This window comes from Bactrocera tryoni, chromosome 4, assembly GCF_016617805.1.
Source record: "Bactrocera tryoni isolate S06 chromosome 4, CSIRO_BtryS06_freeze2, whole genome shotgun sequence".
Lineage (NCBI taxonomy): Eukaryota > Metazoa > Arthropoda > Insecta > Diptera > Tephritidae > Bactrocera > Bactrocera tryoni.
Window position 1 is genome coordinate 8,090,587 of NC_052502.1, and position 25,750 is coordinate 8,116,336.

A 25,750-nucleotide genomic window follows, 5' to 3' on the forward strand; every position below is an offset into this window, starting at 1 on the left:
TCTTCAAGTCGTATATTTAGACCCCAGATTTTTCCTTTCATTTCATGTTTCATGGGGAAGGACCTCTCCGAGCCGTTCGATACCAAGCGAGGTTTCAAACAAGGAGATTCCCTATCATGCGACTGCTTCAAAATAATGCTGGAGAAAATAATACGAACCTCAGAGCTAAATATAAAAGGTAAAATCTTCTATAAGAGTGCACAGCTGCTGGCGTACTCCAATCATATTGATATCATTGGCCTCAACAACCGCGCCGTTAGTTCTGCTTTTTCCAGAATGGATAAGAAGCGAAGAAAATGGATCTGGTTGTGAACGAGGCTTAACGAAATATCTCCTGTCATCACACAAACAGTGTTGGCAACGGGGAATACCGCAGTCGATGGAGCGATGGTGTGCACGAGATGTAAACGGACATTGACATAGTTCAACGAATTGAGAGACAGCGGATACGCTGGTTAGATCATGTCATCCGAATGGATGAAAACACTCCAGCACTGAAAGTATTCGACGCAGTACACGCCGGGGGAAGCAGAGGTAGAGGAAGACCTCCACTCCGTTGGAAAGACCAGGTGGAGAAGGACCTGGCTTCGCTTGGAATCTCCAAGAACGACTGGCGCGCTTTTGTAAACTCGACTCCAACCTTGTAAGCAGTGTTTACTCCAATAAGGAAAAGAAGAACTACTTTATAAGCACTAAATTTCCAAATTTACAGATCGATCGCTTGGGAAACGATGTCAAAATTGGTTGAACGTGTCATTGTTCACCTTTGGAGGAAGTTTTCTATCGCAGAAAGTACTATATATCATACATCTTGATGAAATTCAGAGAGTTTCTTGCTCAGGTATGTCGTGGTACTAAAACAGCATATAATCGTGTGAATACTACTACACATTCAAATATTAATATAATTCAACACAGCTTTTAGTTTATTAAATTTTTTGCTTTATTTGTAGTTTCATTCAATATATTTTACCTAAAAACACACATTCCACACGCATCTCAATAAGCACCATAAAATTAAAAACCAAATAAAATAAAAACACTTTCATACAAAATACTAATTAAATATTCACTCACACAAACACTCACGCACACATAGAATCACAATTTATTATAACAGCATTTCATCCATCCCTAATAGTAGTTGCGAAGTTAAGTATGCTATCCGCATTTAAGCCGCAATTTAGAATAAGAATTGACGCATGCCTTCGCACATTTATGCCTCATCCAAAACGGGCTTGGCGGGGGGCGCCAAAGTTCTGCGCGGTATCAGTAGAGCCAGGAAGGCGCAGACGTACAAGGCAATACAAGCGGTGTAGAAAGTCAGTTCGCAGTTTTTAGCCAGTATCGCACCCACAATATTAGCGCCCACAACACTGCCCAAGCGACCGAACATCAGCGAGACGCATATCGCCATGGCACTGTGGGAAGAGTTTCAATTAAAAAATGTTCTTTAGGACCTGCTGACGATGAAGACTTACCGCATTTGTGTGGGATAAAGCTCAACTGTGGCAGCGCCCAAAACATTTATTGCCACGCCTACCAAAAAGAAGAGCACATACAGATACGCCGCAATCGATGGATCGACCACAAACACTGCAGCAAGGCCACAAGAGGTGAAGAAAATAGTTGAAACAACTGTGAATTGTAGACAATCGAAAAATGTTAGTGTGAATTGGAAAGTTATAGAATTGGTTTCTAATACTTACAAAGTATGGTTATCTTGCCGACTCGGTTGATTACCAAGCCAATAAAGGCAAACGAGGAAGCGTACAAGATCTCCATGATTAATGAGTAAAAATATGTTGTGTTCTCCAATTTAGCAACGCATTCCATTGTCTGAAAGGATGAAGAGTTGCAATTAGATGTTGGCGATTGTGAATTTGGTTTTCATTTTCAGATATTTGTACTTACACCATCAGACTTATATAAGCTCTCATGTTTGTCGTAGACAATTTGACAGATCTGTTTGTGTTCGCCTGGATGGCCGTTCATGAACTCGACCATGGAGTTGATGATGTGCGGGAACCACATGTACATGCCGTTGGTCACCACATACAACCAGAATTGCATATTGCAAACGATCAATGTGATGCGTATGTATTGTTTGTGGAATAATGGCACCGTTTGGTTCCACATGCTCTTCAGAAAGGCGGTGGCAAAATTCTCCTTCGAAGCCGATTGATTGTTCAGCTGCATCATAGAGCCGGGTGTCTCCTCCTCCGGTAGGATGTGTTTTAACTAGGTAAAGTGAAAATAATTATTTCCTCAGCACAAACAATAAAGCGCCACCACTTACTTTTAGATCCTGAGTGCCACCGTTCCAACGTTGCATCTTTTGCAAGACCTCAATGGCTTTCGCCTCTCTGCCGTGGGCCAAGAGGAATTTCGGACTTTCGGGCAAAGCGAACATGCATAGACCACAAAGCATGCCGGGTATGCCGCAAACGATTAAAAAGAAACGCCAAGGCTTATAATCAATGCCCAAGAAAGGCAAGGGCAAGACCCAGTCTTGATTGATGACAAGGAAGGCAATCATTGGCAAGATCATCGCGCCGATCGCAAAGATAAATGAGGAGCCCATCATCGCGCGCGAGCGTGTCTTATCTGTGTGGAACTCGCCGAGGTAGGCATAAATTGTAGCCGAACCGCCAGAAACGCTGTAAAAGAGAAAAAGAAGAAATTATAAATGTTAATTTGTTAAAGTATGCTCAGATAGAAGAACGCAACAGCAAACTTACAAAAAACCATTGATGAACCGCAGCAACACCATCACCCAAAATGTGTGCGAAAAACTCGAGAATAGTGTGACAATAAAGCCAGCCAACAATGTCGGCCTAATAACGCGTCTGCGTCCCTTTGTGTCGGCCAAAAAGCCCCACAGATGCGAACTTGTTATGATACCAGCGAAACTAATGGCACTCAAGACGCCCTTATCCTGATTGGTTAGATTTAAGTCACATTGTGCAATTGGCAAAATAAAACCCATAGCTGCCGTCTCCAATAACACATTGGCCAAAACCATGCCAGAGGTGAAGATGAGGAAGTAATTGAATTTACCGAAACCTATGAATGGTGTCCAATTAATATGAAGTGTGATGGCGGTATTCACTAAAAAGGAATACTAAGCGTCAAATGGTACTTACCGGTAAGTGATAAAGCTTCTGAAAATGAAATGGCCCCATGTTTACGATTTACCTTAACGGGCTCTGTATGTATAATTGAAAGTACTGGAATAAGGTGGGAAATTTGTTTGTAAATTAATTTTTCATGTTCGACAAAATTTCTGGATATGGACGTCTTACACATAAGTACATACAGTTTTATGTATGAGTATGCATGTATGCAGTATGGGAGTTTTTAGCGATGGGATGAGGATATTGCTGTTGTAGGGCACTTACATAATGCGGTTTAGCTAAACAGTATGTTGTATTTTTTTTATTTATTTTTTTTTAATTTTTTTAAGCTTTAATTTTTTTTTTCATTTTTGTTTTTTTTTGTTTATTTTTCTTCCACTTTCTTATTCAAACAATTAATTTTTGCTTTCATTTTTTTTTAATTATTTAAATTAATTAAATTTTTTATGTACATAGTGTTTATATAAAAAGTTAGCTTTGGTTTCTATATAAAATCTTAATGGTAAATGGTCTTCTTGGTGTGATGTTTTGGTAGTCTTTTAATTCAATAAAATAATTTTGGTTTTGTTTACTTAAAGTAATTTTAATTTTTTGATCAAATGCACTGATAGTATATATTTGTTGTTTTTTTTTTTAAATACTTATACATAATTCTTTATTATTATTATGTTTTTTTTAATAAATAAATGTAACATATTTTTCTTTGTATAATGTATTTAAAAATGTTAAATAAAGTTTTTTTAATAAAAATTAAAAATAATTATTTGTATACAAATATATATTATTAAAACCTCAAGACTTTTTAACAAAAATTAAAAAAAAAAAATTGTTATGCTATTATATACTATCAATTTAAAATCAAATAACTTTTTAATAAATAATTAAAAAAAATATTTTTATACAATTATATACTATTAAAATTTCAAGACTGAAAAATTAAAAATAATTATTTTTACACAATTACATAATTTTCTTTTGTTTAAATTATAAACATTTAATTATTAATTAAAAACATATAAATATCTTATGAAATAATCTTACCCATCTTGTTTATATTTTTCTATTCTACTGAATAATTTCTTTTCTCGAAATTTTCAATTTACACATAAATGAATTTAAATATAAAAAAAAACAAGGCTTATTTTGAGCACTAATTAAACGCTAAATATAAAAGTCTTTTGAATTTTTGTACTGTCTAACCTTCGCGCCTCTTAGTTACTAATGGCAGTTAAGAAAGTAACCATCTATTTAAACCTTTTCGCCCACTCAACACAAAGTATATATGAACGTACATACATAGATGGGTGCAAATATACAGAAGCTATCTCGTGCCGCAAATTTAAGAACTAAGAAATGTGACATTTTTACGACAGGTGTAGGCATAAAATTGAGTTATTCTACATGCACTTACTATGTACACACGACAAAAAATTGCATATGTTTATATTCAAAGGATGATGTGTATTTTCTATACCTTTTGGTTTGATCTTCACACAACGTAGCTATGTACAAGTTGTTAAACCTGCACAATGTCAGCGTGAAACTTACAGTATCTAACCACCGAGCCATGTACGCTTCGTGCTTTTGGTATTTGGAGAATGTGAATACTATTTTTTTTCTAAACGGGTGACAAAAAATACACACTAAAATAATAAGACGAGTGAGGCTTGTTCATATATCTTTATAATTTAAAAGTACGTGTCACGTTGTTTGTCCGCGATGGACTACTAAACTACTGAACCGATTTTAGTAAAATTTAGCACACTGTGTTCAGTTCGAACCAACTTAAAAGATGGGATATTGAATGGACGCTCTATTAAGCGGACATCTCCATTAACTATGCACATTGTTGATGTTTATTAAATACAATCTATTAAGCGGACAATTCTATTAACCGGACAGAAGCACTGGTAACCAGACATTGAGAAAGCAGCCTTAAATTCTTTACTTTTTCCAATGAAATTTATTTGTAAGAACATATTCAAAATTAAACCTTAAGTACAGTCCCTTGGATTCTTATACCGACAAACTTTTCACCTTTATTCGTATTTCGTAATAAAATTTTCACTGTATTGATTGGTTTAATATATGAATAATAGTACAAAATGTATACCAAAGTAACTAGTCTAAATATATCTAGTATGTAAGCGTTCTAAAAAGAAATAAAAAATAAGCCTTTCGCAACTGAGCTTTCACAAACACCAAGTTCTAGAATATTCGGAGAACCAAGAACAATTTTGAAGTGGTAATTTTCCGGATCAAATTATACACGGATAAAAAAAAATAGATTTTCTGTCTCTACTCATCATCTTTGCAAAAGATTCAGCACATTTGGTACGTGGCTTGCACTGACTCGCTTCATACCTAAAACATTAACCAAAATGTGAAATATATTGAGTCGACCCATAAGAGATGTTGAGATCCTCTGCAAGATCGCTGATGCTAACACGATGATTTTCAACCACTGTTTCCTTAACTATTTCGAATCCATCATTCTAATGGCAAATTCGTCGCTCAATTTTGTCCATGGTCAAAAGTGCCAAAGAAGCTTTTCGCGTCATGAACAAAGAGCTACCAATCAGGGCAAGCAAAGTTATTGGTTCTATTCACGCACACAGTTTGAATCGACTACGTTCAGATCAAATTTGATCAGCTGGTATTTCTTAGTTAATGAATGTTACAAATGTTTATACTTTTAAATATTCGGCGATATTTTCTACTTTTAGTATATGTTTCATATTTTTTTAATATACCTAATTTTGGGAAAAATTAATAAAATATATATTTTGTTTTGAGTTAACTTACTTTTTATTAATTTGCTGAAATAAAATGTTCTAAGAAATTATGCTCTGGGAACGCAATGTAATAATTCAAATCAAATAAAATAATGTAAATGTACATAATTAATAATTTCAGGTTTATGTTAAGAGAGGAATGTTGGCTAGAAGGTGATAACATTCTGTATCTCATTAACATTTGACATTTGACGGTCATTGAAAATTTATTCTGTTGAATTAATAAACGATCTGTCTTCAGATTACGAACTGAAAATGACTTTGAAAATTTTTTTGAAATTTTTATTTAAACTTTAATATAAAATATTAATTTTTTTAAAGCAGCGAATCGGAGATGAAACGTACATCCATATTAAACACATCCACTCCTAATTAAATCTCAAACTAATATCATTTGAAAGTAATCATATTTCCAAAAGTAATTTTTTTTGTTTCACACATAGTTTTATGTACATATACTGTATATTTATTTCAGCCCAAAGACCAACTCACACAACCAATGCCAAGCGAGATTTGCGTCAGTAAGATCAGTTAATAAATTGCCGAATGCAAATAATGTTTCTGTATTTATATAATATAGGACTTCTAATACGAGCAGATAGTGACTGTAAATGCGTAATGTTTGCGCCATTTTAGTTACATTGCAATAACAAAACTAGACGCCTACGACTTAAGGGAATTTGACTTTGTATATACCAACAGCTGATCTGGGTAAACAGTTGAAATACTATTTTTATTTTTAAAACAAATAAAAAACACCGAAATAAATCGTACTTACATACTTAGATATATATATATGTATAAGTATGTATATACATATATACATACATATAAATATGTTTCTAGAAATATTGCTATGCCTTTACATTTCTTATGCAGCTTCCTTAAATCTCTTTACGACGAATAAGCTCTGAGCAAACACAAAGCTACACTTTATGGGCGGAAAGCAGTGGTATTAGGCGTGTTTTGCCCCTTTTTATATTGCTTGTTTTTTGAATTGTTAGTTATCAGCAATTATGTTACGTATATGCATACATACATATGTACAGCTGGCGGATATACCGTATACCGTTTGCACTTTCCATATTTGTGCTGTTGTCATGTTTTTATTTCGGTAAATAATTATAAATAGCCGTTAGTTTGAAAAGAAAAGTTAAACTGGCTTCTGTCAGATAAGCGCTTTGTGTAATTTGGGGTTGAAGGTATAAAGCGTGGGAACCCGGTGGATGGTATAAACAATTCTTGTTGTTCTTAAATGAATTATAACGTGTTTGTGTACAACAACACAGCGTTATCTTTTTAGACTGACGCGTGGTGGAAGTTACTCATTTTTCACTTCTAGCAGCTTGAGAGTTGCCGTTGGCAGTGTTAGTGTAATTGTTGATACATTTAAATGTTAACATTTGAAATATTTTAAGAGAGTGTTGAAGTTATTTTATAAAAAATGAAATTTTATGGAACAAAGTAACAAAAGGCACATAAATTATAACAAAATAAAATTTCTTTCTGGTGTTGAACACGGAGAAAACGGATCTGCCACAAAATTCGTCTATGGAGATTCCCTTCGATAAATGAGACACAACTTGTTCTCAAGGACCGCACCAAGTACCTTGGAATGGTTTTGGACAGCAAACTGCTGTGGAAGCACAACATGGAAGAAAGAGTGAGAAAAGCAAGCAATGCTTTATATGCATGTACTTATGTAGGCAGAGGTTCGGCACAACCTGGTTGTTATCTCCCTCTCTCATGCACTGATATTACACAGCTATTATAAGATCAATTCTGCTCTACAGTGCAATATTATGGTGGACAGGTGTACGGAAATCCACCTACCGGAACCTGGTCTCTAGTAACCTCATATCGCATATCGGCCAGAAGTATCTTCTGAAGCTGGGCAGCAGTGAGAAGTGTTGAAAGAAATAAGCAACGTCACTTTTACTGGATGACAGGCCACAAGGGCATCAAGGGCAATGAAACAGTGGACAAGTAGCCAAGGATGGTGTACGACTAACAACCGAAAACGTGATCAACATTGGGAAACCCATGTATTGTCTATACGACAGTCTTGACAAAATTGCAAAATTCATGTGCAAAACGGTAGATCGGAAGTATACAAAATTGCTATTGGCACTCGATAGAAGAAACTATGAGAACATGATTAGAATATTAACTGGTCTGTTGGCGACACACGCCCACAGAATGGGTCTGACAGATCGAGAAGACTGCAGGAAATGTCTAGAGCAAGGCACCAGGGAAGCAATAGAGCATCTCTTGTGCACTTATCCCGCATTGGCACGACTACACTGTAAGCAACTGGGGTCCCCACAATATGATACACTGTAGGAGGTATCAATAGTGAGGCCGCGTCCAGCGCATGCATCATAAAGGATGACTTCTCCTCATGGACCTTGCAAGTTAACTGCATTTGGTATCGCAAAGGACCTTAACTGGTCTATGCGTGGTTTATTGGCCTACCAGATTAACCTAATCTAATCTATCTACATTAACATAAACTATAAATCAAAAAAAAATAAAATAAAATAAAATCAGCTTTTGCCTCACATTGTCACATATTGCAGAATCTTTTTAAAGTATTTCTTGAGCTAGTTTTATATTTTTTATATTACAAGTTCGCTACTTTGGTTATTTTTTAAGGGAATTTTCTCAAAAGTGTTCCAGGATCAGTGTTGCACATAATTCATAAAAAAAATAATTAAATTTGCATTTGAATTAACTCTATTGTTATCCGGAAAATCTTACCTAAGAATAGTTTTTAAAATTCTTATTCCAAAATACCGGATTAAAAATTAAGAATAATGGTCAGTAAGCTTACACATTCAATCGGTTTATATTTTATCAATATTTAATTATTTAATAAAAAAATAATAACTTGATAAAAATTAAATTTGTAATACCAAGTTTACAATAAAACAATAAATTCTAAATTTTCATCCCCGAAATTCGAATTAAAAATCTAAATTGAATTTAAAACGCAACCATTATCAGAATAAGCAAATTCCAATGGAAACCTCTTTATAATAAAATAGTTCACATATGTACATATGGGGTATTCCATACCAAATCGACCACTTTTGAACCCGACCCCTTTAGATTTTGCTGAAACTTATCCATAAAAAAATTGTAAATTTTCAAAACTGAAAAAAATAAAAAAAAATAATCGGCCCACTCCGGAATTAGCAGGGATAGTTGTCAAATTATTTGAAGTTTTTTTTTGAGGAAAAAGAAAATTTAAAAAAAATGGTGAACTTCCAAAAAAATTTATTTAAAAAAAATTGTCAAATTTTCAAAAATGAAAAAAATAAAAAAAATATATAAAAAAATCGACCCACTCCGGGATTAGCAGGGATAGTTGTCAAATTAATTGAAGTTTTTTTCGAGGAAAAAAAATGGCGAACTTACAAAAAAAAAAAATGACGATTTTACCTAAAAAAACCGATTATTTTATATAATTGATCGTGTTAAATTTTTTTCGTGTATATTTTCGAAAAGTTCATTAAAAAGCAAAGCATTAAAAAGCAAATATTAAAAAAAAAGGACCCTAAAAGTCAATTTCTACAAAAGTTATGGCTATTTGAAAATTAAAAAGCCATTTTTTTGAAAAATTCATAACTTTTTTGAAGTTGGACAAAAAATTTTGAAAAAATTCTCAAAAATGTTTTTCAAAGGGTAGAAAAGGATGGATAAGTTTCAGCAAAATCTAAAGGGGTCGGGTTCAAAAGTGGTCGATTTGGTATGGAATACCCCATATGTACATATGTATATGGCGTCATTTGCCCAGGAAAAATATATACATATGGTATATAAATTTAAATTACCAAGATATTCGAAAAGAAAAATATTTAATAAATAATAGAACAAAATTTTATTTATTCCTTCAAAATTATGGGGCTAAATAATGTAAAAATATATTTAAAGGTATTCAAAGGCTGCATGCGCACTAACAGAAAACATCTTTCAACAGCAAATTTACATATGTATGTATGTATGTATGTATGTACATATATAAATTAACATATACCAGAATGTAAATTTTTTAAAGCATACCTTTGGGCGCCGCCAAACATTTGGTTTTATTAGAGGCGGAAATGAAATACATCCATGTGTATGCATATACGTACGTACATACATATGTACATGCACTTATGCAGATTAAAATTACTTACATATATACATACATATATGTGCATACATACATACATATATGTACATATGTATGTACATTTGTGAGAATTTAATTTTATTAATAAATTATTGCACTAAGTATTGAATATTGCACCGAGACATAGAATAAAAATAAATGTCAACAATTTTTCCTATTACCAAAAAAATTATAATACCACATAGAATGAGTTTTGTTTGCCATTATTGACTTAAAGTTAAAAATACATATATGTATAATTTAAGTAAAATTTAAAAATAATTATAAAATGTACCGGAAAATGTTAACAAATTTAACAATATATGTATAATAAATTATTAGTATTACCTATAAACAATTTTTAATTGTGTTATTAAAAATAAATTTTTAGAAACAATTTTTAATTGTGTTAATAAGAATGTATTCTTAGAAAATGTTATTTAACAGAATAAAATTCTGAACACTGTTAATTAGAGAGAGCGTGTTAATGAACATGATATTAACGTGAATAATTTTAAAGCCTACATTTAGGCGAGCAATAATTGCTGGCAAATTACCGATAAACAGCAACAAGTAAAAAAACGTGAATATGGCGAGACAAACAAGAGGATAACTGATAAATTAATTTGATTAAATAAACTTATCTTTTCAGTATCAAGTATATATGTAAACATAATAATGTACATCGTATACTTCATGTATGCTGTACATATGTATATTTAGATATACTTATATATTGAGTAATGTATATTTGTTATGGCATATTATAATTAAGTGGCATTTTAATATTCAGTGTTGCGCATGAATACAAATGAAATTGCCGCTCATTTCATAACATACATTTAGGAGTACTGGTAGTGGTGCAGTAGTTAATGGATAATACGAAATTTTGATTCATTATTTGAATCATATTATAATTATAATTAATAACTAAAATAATAAAATATAATTAATACATTTTTACACAAACTTTTTGTAATTCGGATAATTTAAAAGAAGTGTTCAATTATACAAGGGCTCATATATGTACATATTTAAAGAGACAAACTAAAAGTAAATCATAATTAAAATAGTCTTAAGCTCCTATTTTTTAAGATATACATAACTATATGTCGATTTAAAGCTGTACCTTAAATGACAATATTTATTCACTTTTCTGTAGCTTTTGAAAAAATATTTGTTTTACTGCTCAACTCAAGGGAATAGCACTAGAACGTAAAAAGCCACTGCAATGACAACAAACTTCAACAGATGTACAACCATGTGTGCATACATACATACATACATACATATGTACATATGTACCTTCACATTGTATGTAAGTACTGAAGCAAACATAGCTAAACATTCTTTTAAAACATAAAGGTGATTTTTACAAAATATCGTGTATGTATGTATATACATACGTCAATTTTAAAAGTAGTCTGATAATAGAATATTTATAATTTTCATCCGCCAATAGTAAATCAAGTTTCAGCTGTTATGTGTGCATGTATTTTGGAATTCGGCCAGACTAAAAATATTATGAACATACATACAATAAACGAGTATTTATAAATAAAAGAAACTACAACATAATAAACATGATGTACGTATGTATGTTTGTCAATTGTTTTTATTGCATTTAGCAGTTATACTATCATAAACAATGTAACGAAGTGTGATAAAGTGAAGTGTCATGTTGTATAATAATAACAAGTCGCTGTCATCGCCGTTATTGATTTGAATTTAATCTCATATTGAAGAGATTGGCTGTCAACCAATAAATTGTTTGATGATCTACCGCCATAAATGCCAAAGTAATCAATTGGACTGGCAAGTATACACTTATGTTTGAGATTATGATATTATATATAGGTAAACGTTTGCGAAAGTAACGGTAAAATTATACTTATGCATACATATGTATATTACAATATATACATACATACATACATATATGACTTTAGTTTACTGCAAGACCGCTGTAATTGAAAGTTTGGTGTTTCGAGAGAAAGCTTTCAAGTTTGACTCGCTTTCTAAGGAATAGTAACGGAATGTATATTTCCCACTCAGAAACTATTAGCAAAGAAACATGACAATTTGACACAATAGAAAGCTTTATTGTAGTTATTCTTGAATAATTAACATAATTTAGTCAAAAATCCCATTTCGGGAGTTATGACTACTTACAGTAAGCAAACGATATAAACTTTTCACCGCTTTTTAATATACGAATTCAAAAATTCCCTTGAGACGGATTAATTAAGAAATTTTAAATTCTACAATAATCCGAAATGTAAATTTTTTTACTAAAGGTTTCAAAAGTTATGGTATTCCTTATAAAAAAAAAAGATTTCTTACGTGCCATTTAAGTGGGAAACCTTGAATGATCACCGACTACTGTTAATTTTAAGCCATAAATGCTGCCTTCAGGAATATTTTTTCGTTGTTTTTATTATTACTTTAATTCAAAATTCGATAGGTTAGTGTTTCTTTCGCTCACTCTAATGTGCATATACGTATCTGCATATGTCTCCTCTAACTGTAGTACATTTAGTTGATAATGGTATTTAGATAATAATGTCACGATAATAAAACACGCAGCAGGAAACTATGTCAGACGTTTTACTTAAAAAAAATGTAATTAAATTCATTTAGATAATGTGAGTACACAAGTTCTACATTAAGTGCGTTGGGAGCTACATTACATATATTTCCAAAGCAAGAGCATACACGCACACTGCGGCACCCACTTGCGAATTAAGAACTGTGTAAATATTTTGGTAATTACTAGCGATAATTAGAGAGTTTTGCAAATAACTACTCACACATTAATATATGCATATATCGTCACCTAAAATGCAAAACAACGTAACATCAAAACAATCGAATTGAGTTTTTTATTGCATATGATTCACTACATCATATTACATACATACATACATACATATGTATATGTGTGATGTAGCATAAAATTTTCAGCTATCGTTGTCAGATATAACCAATATATGTATAATCATTTTGTAACCAATATATAACCATTTTATAACCGAAACTCAAATTTAGTTTCAATATGAGTGGTTTCTATAATATCACTTTTCCTTCGCCTGTAAACTTATGTAAAGTGATGTTACGTTATTTTGCATTTTATGTGACGATATACATAGTCTTCTATGTCTACGGTACATAAACTGAATGTTATGAATTCTGTGTAGCTATGTAACAGTAAACTCACTTATGTATGTATATATGCACAACTGCATAAGTCTATATATTGCATTCAGAATTGTCAACAGCATACAATGATAATGCAATTAATACTACATTTCGTGGGCTACAAACATACATACCATATATACATACATATAATACAGATACCGTTTTCATATATTTGAGCAGTTCAAGGTAACATTGCTAATTCCGCGATCAAGCAACAATTTTCTTTTTCATCATGAACACATTTTCCACCAATTTTAATATGACAGCGAATGACACAATACATTCATACTATTGAGAGTGCCGAGTGTTGAGCTACTCTCTACGACACGCTCGATGGCGCCAAAACAGTGGTGCCAATGTGACTGCGGATAAATAAAAGCACAAAATGCATAGTAAACTATAATATTAAAGTAAAGTTCACGCATACAAACAAACACACACAAATGCGTTGACACGTGCCTACAAACATATTTTTATGTGCCTATGTTAATTGTTCACACGTGCGTTCTACTTGCCAGCGGCAATATTGACAAATTGAATAACAGACAAAGCACGTGGCGAATTCAACTGCATTTGCGAAAAATTGAGAGAGCGAGAGTGATAAAAAGACTTTGTGCTTTGTGCTTCGGATACGAATTAAGCAACGGTCTGGTTAGGCTGTGAAGTAAATGTTGCGCCTAAATAAATAATAAATAAATTTGCTGATTTTTTTATTAAAAAAAAAAATATTACAAAAAAATGTTTTAATATATTAATATTTACATTTAAATAAGTATCAAAAGAATATTAAGATTGGAACATTTTTTTACTAAATAATAATAATAATATTTATCTAAATAACTAAAAAAAAATTAAGTTTCGAAATTAACTTTTATGCACAAATCATGTCAGTGCAAAATTCCCTACACGGTTTATCAGTAATAATAATTATCAATAATTTTCTAGATAATTTTATTACGCGCATACACCTACCAGTCACTGATTTTTTCCACATTAAACATTGATATTCTATCCATATTTGCGTTCAGTTTATGCCGAAAGTGACCTTGGCCCTGCACATGCAATTTTTATTGCTTTTATAGTATTATTACCTCGTACTGTTTATCATCATCAAATTCTTTGTGAACAAAAGCGTCATATTCCCAAACAAACAGTAGAATACTCTGAATACTCTCTTGTAGAAAGCACTCAAGAGCTCAACCAGGAAATGGAGTTATTTATTCTATGTAAATAAAGCTTTCACGTTTGCAAATGAGCTATGTAAGTAATGAAACTGTTATCGATAGAAATATGAAGCTGAATAAATGCACGCAAATATTTTTTATAAAGTATAGTAAAAAGCCTGATTTAGTCGATAAATATGCTGGAATTACCGTTGTTTACAAATATTTAAATATTTTTGAGCTATATTTACTGATATTTATCTAAGCTTTTAAGAACAATTAGTTCTAGCCGCGTTCGATATTTATTTATTATTTTCTTAATATGCAATTTTTACAATAAAAACATATTATAAATAATAATAATAAAAAATAAATAAAAAACTTATTATCTATTAATGGACACATAATAAAAACGAAATAAAAAAAGTGGATTTTCCATATTTCGATAGGTATAACGGTATAAGAGTGATACGAGTATTATAAAATTTTTAATTGAAACCTCAAATAGTTGTTTGAACTGATGGCGTTAAGACTCCGACTGTCAATAACCCTAAAAATTTACATAGGTGTGACTTTTGTCGCTTCTTCACTCCTCACATGACCACGATTATTGCCAAAGTACAGAGCTGCAACAAAATCCTCAAGTCGCTAGCCGGCAGCACATAGGGAAAGGACAGAAAAACTTTGTTGGCAACATATAAGGCAATCAGTCGGCCGGTTCTTAACTACGCCGCACCAATATGGTCGCCTGGATGCAGTGAAACGCAGACGAGGAAACTGCAAACATGACGGAATACTGCACTCCGGACTACGACAGGATGCCTCTTGATGTATCCCATTGAACACCTGTATAGTGAGGTCCGTATGCTTCCAGTTAGAAGTATAATGAACTCCTCTCCAAGCAGTTTTTGCTGATGTGCTTTCGCAGAAACCATCCCTGCAGTCACCTGCTTAGAGCGGTACCGAATATCCAGAATGACCCTGACATATCAAACATACATATGTCCAACGTATGACACAAATCACCTCTTTGCATGCTCTGCTAACCCTACACATCTGACGCCCTTCTCCCTTTGAGCCGACGCCGTCGAAACAGCACGTTTCCTGGGCCTAGAGTTGGATGACGCTGACGACATCTTATCTAATCCTTATCATCTTAATGGAATTAAGTAACCGTTACAACATCGACTAAAATGTCAAAAATAGCTGTACGTGATGGAAGAGTTTTAAACTCAAATACGTAATCAGGACCCCTCAAATACCCCACATTCCTCTTTACACATCAGAAACAAATTTTTTTTTCAGATTTTTTGAATAGTGTTATTAAACAGATAATATCTTCTAGTGTTAAATTTTTTTAAATGTTTCATTCACTGCAACAGTGGAGAATCTTTGTTTAAGTGCCGTCAGAGATTACATGCAACTCGAAAAATAAATAATTTTTAATAAGAATAATAAAACAAGAACAACTTATTTTAAATCACTAAAAAAATTTATGAAATAAGTTGTGAAAAAAATTTCGCTTTGAGTGTACTAATGTCCGTGTATTGCTATCATTCTCATTGAGAGTGCCAAATTTGAGCAATTTACACATTTTTCGTGTTTTTGTACCATTGTACATATAAATATACAAGTATATAAGTACTCAGTCACATAAATTAAAGTGTGTATGTGCGAAGCACGCGCAAAAATAGTTGTATTATTATGATTGTTGTTGTTTTATGATTCGTACGTCGACTGGAGAGAATTGGCGGCATATTCTCTTTGTAGGTATGTATGTATAATACAAAAGCATGATATAAAAATAATTATGTACAGTCGTAAATATATTTTGTGACGTAGACGAATAATTGTATTTGTTTTTGTTGTTTATTATGCAAATTATTAGTTTGCAACGATTTTCTAGAAAATTATGTGCACTTCCCTCTACTTACTTATATACATTCAATGCAAAATTGTTGTTTTAAATATAATTCGCAATATTTTTGCTTTTCAGAAGAGTTTGTTAGCGCAATTATATTCATACATATATAGAATTATACTTATATTATTGCTGCTCACTGTTGATACTTGCGTTGCCGCCTCCATTCGACGGTCATCATTGTTGTGATTCAGAAATATACAGGCATATGTATATCATATACACATAGACATGTGTGCAAGCTTGTACTTTGATGCGTCTTATCAGATTCATTATAATAAAACAAAAAACAATTTATGTTTTAGCTTTAAACGCCACATTTGTGCGAAAGCTTATGCACTACGCATAACATATTTACATTTTGTCTTTGTCCAACTGGGTCTGAGCCAAAGAGCTTGTCTCCGCTGTTACTATGTTACTATTAATGATAAGAAACCGAGTACTTCTTCGGAGAAAAGTAAGTATACGCAGTGTACACACTCACATACATATAATAATATTCAGACTTATGTATGTACATATGTGTGTGTTCACATGTTCGCCGACTGTTGCTGTATGATATATACTACATACATATGTATGTCAATATTTTCTTATTATATTTGTACATACATACATATATATTTGCGAGAATCACACAATTTGCCTCGTACGCGCAATGATTTCTTTATTTTGTGCGTTATCAGCGCCAACTAACCAAATGCTAACGGATTAAATTCATAAAATTTTTGAAAATTCGCGAGTATTGTGTACTAATATAAGTAACACGTGTGTTAAATGTGCTGATAATATTTATCAAGCTTAACTAATCGCATGGATTTTTGCAATAATATTGTTGCAAATCCTAACCCATATTTTTATACCCTGAACCCTGATAGTTTTGTTTACCACTAAGTTTGAAGCACCCATAAGGAAACGTGGAAGACGCTAATTGTTTTAGTTTTTGATTCAGGTTTCATTTACTGGCACTGAAGTTTCAAATACAATAACAGCAACAACAAACGTCGGAAACTTTATAAGGTATTATATAAATGATCAGCGAGACGAGCTGACTCAAATTAGCCATGCCCGTCTGCCTGGCCATCTGTATCCGCGTCTGTCTGTATAAATTAAAAAACCAGAAATGTGCTCACTTCGGCAGTCACATTTATTCTGATTCTTTTTCTGATTTGATACAATTTCTTTTGCTTAAAAAACTAAGCCTATCAAGCCTACGCAAATACAAAGTGGAAATAAACAGGTTGTTGTTGATGGTGTCAGGTATGCGATCAGCGGACGCTTTCCATAGATTTAGTTACTACAGCTGTAAGGGAGTTGAGATGAGGGTCGATCCACTAACTTATATAAGCGAACTAGTCGCACAGTTTTTGAAATATCCTTGTGAAATTGTGCAAACGTCCTTTTCTCCTCAAGAAGCTGCTCATTTGTCGGTAGCTCCGATATTGGACCGATCAAAATCAAGTCCTTGCATCAAAATTTTTTTATTCGGCAAGATACCTTTATGACATTTTGCGTGAATTGTTGTCCAATGTAACGGTAAAAACTCCCCACAAATTTTTCAGATCTGCCTACTGTCGCATATAGCTCCCATTTTGACTGACCGATCAAAATTTGGCTCTTTTATAGAAAAAGTTAATGTTCGCCTGCTAAATAACTAAGAAAGAGGCTGTTAAATCATAATTGCGGATTAAAACGAATGCATATGTATGTATGTATATCGTCACCTAAAATGCAAAATAGCGTAGCATCAAAAACAAATCGAAAACCGCTGTCAGATATAATAACCAATATATAACCTTTTTATAACCAAAACTCAAGTTTTGTTTCAATATGAGTGGTTTCTATTATATCGTTTTACCTTCGTCTGTAAACTTATGAAAAATGATGTTACGTTATTTTGCATTTTAGCTGACGATATATGTATGTACATCTGTATGTACATTAGTGGTTGATTTTATGTACTCATTTTTAATAATGCCCAAAATGAAAAAAAAAGAATTTTGTATTTTTCAAACATCATTTTCACCCCCTATTAACATACATAATCTATGCAAATGTATGTATAGAGTGTTTATTTAATCTACCCCTAAATCATATTCCAAAGTGCATGGAGTTGAAATAATGTTATGTGCAAAGTTTCGAAATTTATGCGTTTACAGAAAATGAACATTTTCAGTACTTCAAGAGACAATATTTCCGCTTAAAGCTCGTAGAAACCGGCTATGGGCCGCTTCGGCATAATATTTACAGTCAAATACAAACCAAAAGGCAATAAATACAAGCAATTAGTGTTTATAATCACTTTAATGCATAATAGATAAGCGTAAAAGTTTGAGTGCTAAATAAAAATTCATTGAAAATCACCGCAGAAAAAGTGCATACATGTAAACCCATATATGTATGTGTGTACACTGAAATACTAAGAGCATTGACTGCGCTGTATTGAGTTTGCACACGCACATACAAACAAGCATATGAGCTCATAATAACTATGTATGTACATATGCAAATACGTTTGTAGGCGAGTTCGCAGAGCGTGCGCGAATAAATAAGGAAATTCGCCAATCCACATACACACACATACTAACGACAAAAAGGGGGTTGCTGCCAGACTGCCTTGACCTGGGACAATGTCTGACACTGCTAAATAAACAGTTAAAGCATAAAACAAATCGGTGTATACATACATATGTATAAATCATAGTAAAATATAAGCGCAAAATCACTAACCATTGTTGTGGAAGTATGGCGTCATGGCTACTGCAGGGTGTTCCGCATTTTTCAAATTCAAGCGGCACACAAATAAATTCCTTTAATAGAACAATTTCATGATTTTACAACAAATAATTATAGAGAAACGTGTATTCAATGCTGTTATATAAGCATTTTATTGCTTAAAGCGATTTTATTTGTGACAATTAACTGTTATATATTTGCCTGTGTGTGTGCTTTCCGGTGGTAACGACTTCAGTAATTCCCCGTGAAATAATTGTATTCTTAATAGCAGTCGTTGCTTTACACTTTTAATTGCTTGCGTGTATATATGTAAATCAAGTAATCAATAGATTATATGCACATATATTAATTTGTGTTGTAAAGCAATTAATGCGACGAGTACTGACATTTTTATAAACAAAACAATAACCTTAGTAAAAAAAACCTTTATAATTCACGCGACAAAATATAAATGATTGCTGATTGTGCACAGCGCTGCTACAAACATACCTCTGTCTGGCGTTTTATTGCCAGCGCGCTTACCCAAAACACTCAACCTGTAACTGAGACGTGTTGAACTTAAATACGCTGAGTCATGCGCTCAGGGTTATTGCATTGCATGCGCTTCATATCTTATTTCCATTCGGCTTAAGAAAAACAATCGTCGATTGGTTTCAGTTTTTTAATGAATTTTCTTTCATTTCTCTTTTATTTCGCATATGTTTCGGATCTTCAATGCTTATTTGTATATATTTTCATTAGAAAACTATATGGCTACTTGTTTTTTTTTTTTTTGTTTTTTTTTTTTTGTTGTTTCAGGCTTCTTTTACTGGCACTGAAGTTCAAAATTATTTCACTAATGCATTATATATTCTGCTATAAACTTAATTTATTTGTATTTGTTGTAGAATATAAATTATGAATAAGGTGACCAGCTACAACTTAAATACTTACGCTTGTTTACATTGTAAAAAGTGATATATTTACTCAAAATTCCCACATTGAAGTGGGCTGTTGGCAGGCACTGTGCCTATAAATGCATAGGGATAAGTGAAAAGTGTTTATTTTACTCTCAGTCTTAGCATCTAATTCCCAGGTACTTGCTTCAAGAGCCACTTATTGCTTGGAATTTCCAACTGCTTCTAGCAAAATACTACTGATTTATATTTGTTATCTTCAAATGTGAATTTTGGAGGAACTCAAACAAAGAATTTAAGAAAAAAGTCAATACTCGCTAAATGCAATATTAATTCTTAATTGTGGAAATGCTCAAAAAGCATTGTAAATTATCAAAAAATAAATTATTATACCGTAACAAAATAATTTAATCTTATATAAGTATGTGACAGTTAAAGTTTTTGCAGGGGGTATTAATGCTATATTGTGTGTAATTTGTTCGGCTTACTTCAGTATTCTCTTTCATTTGACCGCATAGCAAAGACGGCTTTCATTGTATTATTATTTATGTTAAATTAAAAAAATATTGCATTATATTAATTGAATTATTTTAAGAAATAATAATGTTTATAGGGTAATATCCACTTGCAAGTCAGTAAAGTTGCAATGTTTTTTTTTTATTTTTGAATGCATTTTACTCAACAAGTAAAATAAAATAATGTACATTTACAGAATTCAAGGCACTTTAATAATCTTTCATTTTTAAAATTTTGGATTTCTTTGATCCCGAGGAGTACCCACCCCACCACAGTTGGGTCTAAGTAGCCGGAATAGACCTCGACTTTTATCTGGCCAAGGACTGTAACTTCGGCGTCATTCCGCGAAAATACTTCAGGGACTTTTTCTACAGCTACAACAGCAAAAACAGGACCAAAAAAGGTGTCTACCGGTGAGGGAGAGTTTTCTGCTTAAAATTATTTCAAACCCAAAAACCAAAAGGATTTATTATTACTTAGGACGAATTCAGATAATAAAAACATTTTCATTTTAGAGCTGATGGAAAAATTGGATTTGAAAAAAATTTTAATTTTTGAAAAAAATTGTAATTTTTGAAAAAAATTTTAATTTTTGAAAAAAATTTTAATTTTTGAAAAAATAACAATTTTTAAAACCGTTTTTTTTTAATATTGCACTTTGAAAAAGCTTAAAAAATCGAAAACATGTTCAAAAAGTTTATTCTTGCATCATTATCTGAAAATTATGTCTTTAAGAAGGTCGTTTGAAAATTTCAAGTCGATCGGTCAAGCCGTTTTGGATAAATTTTCCTCACTAAAATAACCTTTCGGGCAAAACGCTTCTAGAATTTTAGAAGCCAATTACACTATGTAAAAAAAAAATCAGTCGTATCTTCGATAGGTACTTTTTTTCGAAAATCTTATAAAATAATGTAATTGATATACTTATGTGTCTGCAAATCGAAATTAAATTCACAATTGGATATAAGCCCTTAATTATGACATTTTATGCATACAATTTAATAGCTGATCACCTTATATAGTATCTTATGTTTTTTTTTCATAATATCTTACGTTTTTTTTTTAATTTTTTTCAACTTATTTTTTCTATTTTTTAATTGCAAATATATACTAATTAATTTTTTTCCAACTTATTGCTTTATGTATATAAGTACGAAAAAAGTAAAGAACTTAGAACCTAATGCTTGCCGTAACACTTCCGTGTCGCTTGACTAAAAAACAATGCATTCGTGCTAATACTAGTACAGACATTTATTCAATGTCATGTATTTATACAGACAGACATACATACATAAGTATGTATGCAATGTGTTTACATACATACATACAAACGTATGCTTTGTAATTATGTATAGTAAAAACAACGAATAAGCGAGAATGCGGTTTGACACAATTTCGATATGGCTGTGAAGGTATGAAAGTGATTAAAAAATATTTACAACAAATGATTACTTACAACGCTCAGCGGCGCTTTCGGCACTGCAATCTTTCAGCTCAAAGCTGCCCAGTTTCGAACGCATCTCCATATTGTACGAGTCTTTGGTGAGTACGCTGCCTTGCTTAACACTTTTATATAACTGGACTGGGGTAACTAATGACCTTAAAGCGCTTTTATTTAACTGTTTCACACAACTGGATTTAAAATTATATATAATTTATAATTATTCGCAATGTCTGCATGCGCGAGGTTGATAGGCTCCACTGGCTTTATTAATTAACAGCTTCAATAAAAAGCACTGTTTACTTTTGTAATCCTAAAAAATGTTATCACATAAGTACGCCGTTATAATTTGTAATACCTGCTTGTGGGCTTAAGTTTTCACGTGTTTATATTTGACTTTGGATTTGGTTTTGCACGTAAAATGAATTTTGCTTAAATTTATTATATTTGCTTTGGCAGTGACTACCTTCACAACGGCACGTTTAATGCGCAAAAATGCTGGCGCTTTACAATATTGTTAATATATATTTTTTTTTAATTTTTAAAATTAAATAACTTTCATAAATAGCACTGCGCACTTCAAAAATTGTATAATGTCCTTGTATTTGTAATGACTGGCTGTCGTATTTGTATTACTACTTTGTATAGAATTTTGTGAAAATGTATAAATATTTTATATTGTACACCCGCTACTTGCTAACATTGGCAGTGTTTTTATGTGATTTTCTTTTTCCTACGTTTCAGCGACGCGTTGCCTGTTCATTTAAGCGAAAGCGAAGACAGCGGTGGCCACAGTTTGGCAAGTGAGCAGTTGTTGGCGTACACTTCGTTGTTACCCGTTGGACTTTGCGGAATTGACTGAGCGATGTATCAGGCGGCTGGGCCTAATATACACCACTAAATTGTGAAAAATCGTTGACTAAATAAAATGAGTATTCGAACTCGTCACTTCTGTTTGACACTCGTGTGTAGCAGCAATAACAACGAATACCGTTGACACTACCGGCAGCAGCGACTGGTGGAGAAATGGTTTTTTGCGATTTTATTCACAACGATTTCACGCTATTTTGGTGCGCTCTTTTAGCATAAAACTCAGCGAGCGTAGCAAACTGAGCACAAGTGCATAAGTGTTTCTTGTATTTTATTTTTGGTTGCAATGGTTGAATCGTTGCAGCGCACTTACAACAATTGGTGTCGGTTGCAAATCGATGAATGGTGTATTAATTGTTTATTTCGCTATTCGGCTGCTCCAGAGCCGCCACTTGGTGGATCGTTGGCGTGCCTCGCGGTTGTCCGTTTACAACTGGGAGCTTCAGTTCTCTGCACGCGTATATTAAGTACAAAATTTCCTGTTTATGGTGCTGCCGACGCCGCGGTGCGCTTCGTCGTCTCTTCGGCAGCGTAGACACACGTGTTTTATTTTTGTGTTTGCATATGTATGAAGTATAAATTTTAACCGCATATAAGATTAGCCAGACAAGCAAATGTGTAATTTGAAGTGGGTGTGCGCATTTCTACAATGAAATGATGATTAACAGCGTAAAGAAATTCATTCAGACTGGGTTGAACCGGCACACTCACAAAATAAACACCTTATGATTTGCAAAAAATAAGTTTTGATGAATTAGAGATACTGATTTATTGATTTTATAATTTATTGCATGTCTCGAAGGGTGCTTAAATTTTTAATAATTATGAAAGAAAAATGTTTGTTTTCATATTTATTTTATTTTTTAATATTATTTGATTTTTAAATATTTTATGATTATTAAAATATTTTATACCATAAATAAATAAAGGTAAATTATGTATATAAATTCATATATAAATATTATTTCGTAAATAAAATATATTCATAGGTTTTATAGGCTCTTTAATGTATGAAACCTAAAGCCTTTCAAAACAGCTGTTTAACGAAAAAAATATTCATAATGAATGATTACTCTTTCGAGAAATCCTAAACTAAAAGAGATTACAATAATTTTCTAAATCTAAACAACATTCACATTATTTGTGAAATATTTACGTGTAATGTATACTTTTTTTTCGCTTAACAGCTGTTTTTCAAAGCTGTAAGGAGAAGCACGAAACTTTAAAATATATTTTCAAAATGCTATAATATGTTACTCTTATGTTAATATTTGACTATTTAAATTTTTTCCATTTTTACTCATATTATAATGTAAATATTTTTCAGATTTTTGAAGACAACTTTCATACTTTGTTATCCAATATCTTACATCATGTAATAAATGTAACCGGTTTTTCAATAAGATCGCTACAAAAGGTTCGGTTTGAGATAGCGATGAAAATCTTTATACCTGTGAAAGTACATTCGATGCCATTACGTATAGAATTCGATTTCTTTTGCATGGCCACGGACACGCTTGCAGAAGTCCAGACACTGAGCGCAATTTTCGACGGTTTACAAGTATAAATCGGCCGATACTGCTGCAATTTCACGTTCGATATTGGTACGAAGTTCATCAATCGTCGCTGACTTGTTGGTGCAGACCATAGACTTGACGTAGCCCTACAGGAAATAGTCTAACGACGTCAAATTGCACGACCGAGGCCGCCAATTGACTGGGCCATTTCGTGGGATAACACGTTCACCAAACTTGGTTTTCAATAAATCAATTGTGACATTCGCTGTGTGGCTTGTGGCGCCGTCCTGTTGGAACCACATGTTGTCCAAGCCCAAATCATCCAATTCGTGCCAAAAATATTCGGTTATTATTGAGCGGTAGCGATTCCCACTCACAGTAACGTGCTGTTCTTGATCATCACGAAAGAAGTACGGCCCAATGACGTCGCTGGCCCATAAACCGCCACAAACCGTAATTTCTTCGGAAAGCAATGTAGGCTCATGGACTACGTGCGGATTGCTGCCTGACCAATAATGCATATTTTGCTTATTGGCGAAGCCATTCAGCCAGAAATTAGCTTCATCGCTATAGATGATTTTTCGATCAAAATCCGGATCATTTTCAAGTTGTTGCTCAGCCCAACTCACGAACATGCGACGATTTTTGATGGTCAAGCGGCTTCAGTTCTTGCGTCAATTTGATTTTGTAAGGATGTAGGCCAAGATCTTTTTCATAAATTGGCCACAATGACGACCATAAATTGGACGAAGCGCTCTTAAAGTTAAGGCTAAATTTTAATATTTTTGACTCGTTGTTGAATCGTATATCTTTCCATGATGAAATGGCAAATCTTACTGAAGAGAAATGTCAAAAGATCGAGAAAAAATAACGCGTTATTTGCTGTCCCTATCGGTCAACTTTTGTAGCGTCTCTATTGAAAAACTCGTTACATCAACACAAATTTCTAGCAAGAAAACCACAAAAAGAAATATATATTTTTATTTTAAATATTTACCGAAAGCTTTCATGCATATATCATCCTTATATCTACACAATTTTATGCAGCTATACATGGCGTTTGGAACTACAACTACTCGCGCCGCTTTAGCGAAAGCTTTAAAGTAATGTTTACGAAAAGCAAAATTAATAATTTATGAGACATACATAAATAACGTTGCTTATCGGTAATGTAAAAATGCAAACTTCAACTGAAATGTAGTTAAAATTAAAATATATTGATAATTTATACAAAATAATGCCTTATATGAGTGTAAGCTTGGGAAACTATTTTTATTTTCTGTTTAAACAAATTCGCGAAAAAGTTCGCACTGTCAACTAAAACAAAATAGTATTGCCACAATAAACACAGAGCACTGTTATTTATTTATTTGAAAAAAACATTTTGTGGGTTCCTCC

The 25,750-nt window shown here is 32.6% G+C and overlaps 1 protein-coding gene across 1 annotated transcript; it reads right to left on the minus strand.

Moving 5' to 3' along the window:
* Nucleotides 1–919: 919 nt before the first annotated feature.
* On the minus strand, nucleotides 920–23,213 carry LOC120774040 (synaptic vesicle glycoprotein 2A-like). The gene is made up of 8 exons (XM_040103340.1): nucleotides 21,981–23,213; nucleotides 3,147–3,230; nucleotides 2,742–3,066; nucleotides 2,300–2,660; nucleotides 1,915–2,241; nucleotides 1,710–1,839; nucleotides 1,482–1,638; nucleotides 920–1,421 (listed from the first exon to the last, which is right to left on the minus strand). The coding sequence occupies exons 1-8, from the start codon at nucleotides 22,048–22,050 to the stop codon at nucleotides 1,217–1,219; spliced, it is 1,659 nt and encodes a 552-aa protein (XP_039959274.1). The 5' UTR covers nucleotides 22,051–23,213; the 3' UTR covers nucleotides 920–1,216.
* Nucleotides 23,214–25,750: the final 2,537 nt, after the last annotated feature.